Source organism: Gracilinanus agilis, unplaced genomic scaffold (genome assembly GCF_016433145.1).
Source record: "Gracilinanus agilis isolate LMUSP501 unplaced genomic scaffold, AgileGrace unplaced_scaffold17165, whole genome shotgun sequence".
Classification (NCBI taxonomy): domain Eukaryota; kingdom Metazoa; phylum Chordata; class Mammalia; order Didelphimorphia; family Didelphidae; genus Gracilinanus; species Gracilinanus agilis.
In genome coordinates, this window is record NW_025348213.1 from 7,626 (window position 1) to 9,432 (window position 1,807).

Here is a 1,807-nt window from a genome sequence, read left to right on the forward strand (position 1 = left end):
GCAGACCAGTGAGATCCTGGGGATGACAAGGGAGGGAAGCCAGGGATCATGCTGAGGCTGGCAGGCAGGGTCCCTACTTCACGGGAGATAGGAGATGGTTGTGAGGGGACTCCGTGATACGAGATAAGGGGGGGAGAAAGGGGAGCTCTCCCTGAACAGCAAAGAGGGGAGCTGGAAGAGCTGTCACAGTGAGGGTTGCCCTGCCATGCAGCTTTGGTTTAACAGTGAGTGTGCAGGAGCAAAGGCAACTTGAGGGGGATAATCCAAGACCGCTCAGTGACTCGAAAGAGGCCAGTGGAGAGCTCGGGTGGCTCCCCAAGGGGCCGAGGGAGGGGAGGGTGGTCAGGTGCAGCTTTGGTGGCCTGGTGGAGAGCAACTGGCCTCCTTGAGGAGGCCGAAGAATAGGGTTTGTCAGGCAAAACGCAAGGGGGTCAGAAACGTGGACAGGCTGGATAGCAGAAGAGGGCCCCGATCACCACCAGCCAGCCCTTCCTTCATGGGGCTGCTGCCAGAATCCAAGAAGAAAAATCTATATCCGGGGCTTCATAACCCTTCAAGCGCCCCAGGAAGGTGACTCTGCCAGGCCCTGGACTCCTGAGGCTGTTGGGCTTACCTCTATGGGCCTTTCTGATAATGAATTTGAGAACCTGGAGCACACAGAGCAGGGCCCGAGTGAGCATGCCCATCATGGCTGGACCTTTGCCATTTAGGGCTTTCCTGGCTCCAGCCCCGTTGGGCATCTCACCGTTTCCCAGGAAACTCTCTCTGGGGCTTTCTTTGTATCTATCTTCCACTTCCTTTAGGCTTTCGTGGCCTTATCTCTTCTCTCTCCTGCCCTACCCATCTCCTCCTCCTGGCCATGAGGTACAGTCCTTCCCAGGTGGTGGTGTGGAGGGGGGAGTTGGGGGTTGGGGGTGGAGGTACCTAGAGGAAGGGATCAGAGGACTGTGGATCTAGTGCTGCCCAGAGGAGGAAACTGAGGCCCAGGTTAAGCAACTTGCCCAAGGTCACATTGTAAGCAGAGGTTGCTGGGGACGTTTTTGATCTTGTCCCACCATTTACTCATGTGGTGCAGTGGCACCTGTGTGTGGCTGGCTTCAGAGCAGGGCCAGCAGCTCTTCTTACCCTCCACCCCACCTCTGCCAAGTTCCTTGGTGATCTGGGACCGGGTCCTTTGAAAATGAAGAGGGTTTAGACTAAATGACCTTCCCTGAAGCTCCTTCTGTGTAAAGCCAAGCCTACCTCTGACACCCCAGCCTTTCCGTGGATATCATGGGCCACAAGCTCTCGGGGTGCCCTCGGGTAACCTGGCCACTTCCCAAGCCCTGGAGCCAAGGATCCTGATGTGAGTGGCACCCAGGAACAAGGCCTGACCCCACCAACCTCACAGGCTCAGAGTTTGGGGCTTTTCTGGTTTTATTAGAAAAAGAAGAGGAGAGTTGGCCATAGGGCAGGTAAGTGGGCAGGGGCCATGGCTTCCCAAGAAAAGAAACGAAGAGGCTGTGGGGGATGAGGGCCAGCCTACAGGCCAGGCAAGGCTGGGCAGGGCTCCCCCTTCCCCCCTCAGAGCCTTTAGGAGGTGAGGGGGAGGGGAGGTGGGCAGGTCTGGATCAGGGTTTACTCGGCCTCGTTGAAGCGTGTCAGCATGGTCTTGTGCAGGCTCTCCTTGTAGGACTCGGATGCAGTGATGCCGTATGAGCTGCCCCGTGCCCCCAATCCTGAGCCGCGGACACGAGTCTGGGCCTAAGAAGACAGAGGGCCAGTGGTGAGTGGGGATGGCACTGCTGCCGCTGCTGCCGCTGCCGCT

At 57.8% G+C, this 1,807-nt stretch overlaps 1 protein-coding gene across 4 annotated transcripts in view; it reads right to left on the reverse strand.

The window, feature by feature from the left end:
- Window positions 1-1,398: 1,398 nt before the first annotated feature.
- Window positions 1,399-1,807, reverse strand: part of LOC123254188 (RNA-binding protein 10-like) — a 4,995-nt gene continuing 4,586 nt past the window's right edge. For all 4 annotated transcript variants that reach the window (XM_044683245.1, XM_044683244.1, XM_044683246.1 and 1 more), the window contains one exon: window positions 1,399-1,743. In XM_044683245.1, coding sequence (XP_044539180.1) covers window positions 1,641-1,743 — 103 coding nt within the window. In that variant the 3' untranslated portion in view covers window positions 1,399-1,640. The remainder of the gene's footprint in view (window positions 1,744-1,807) is intronic.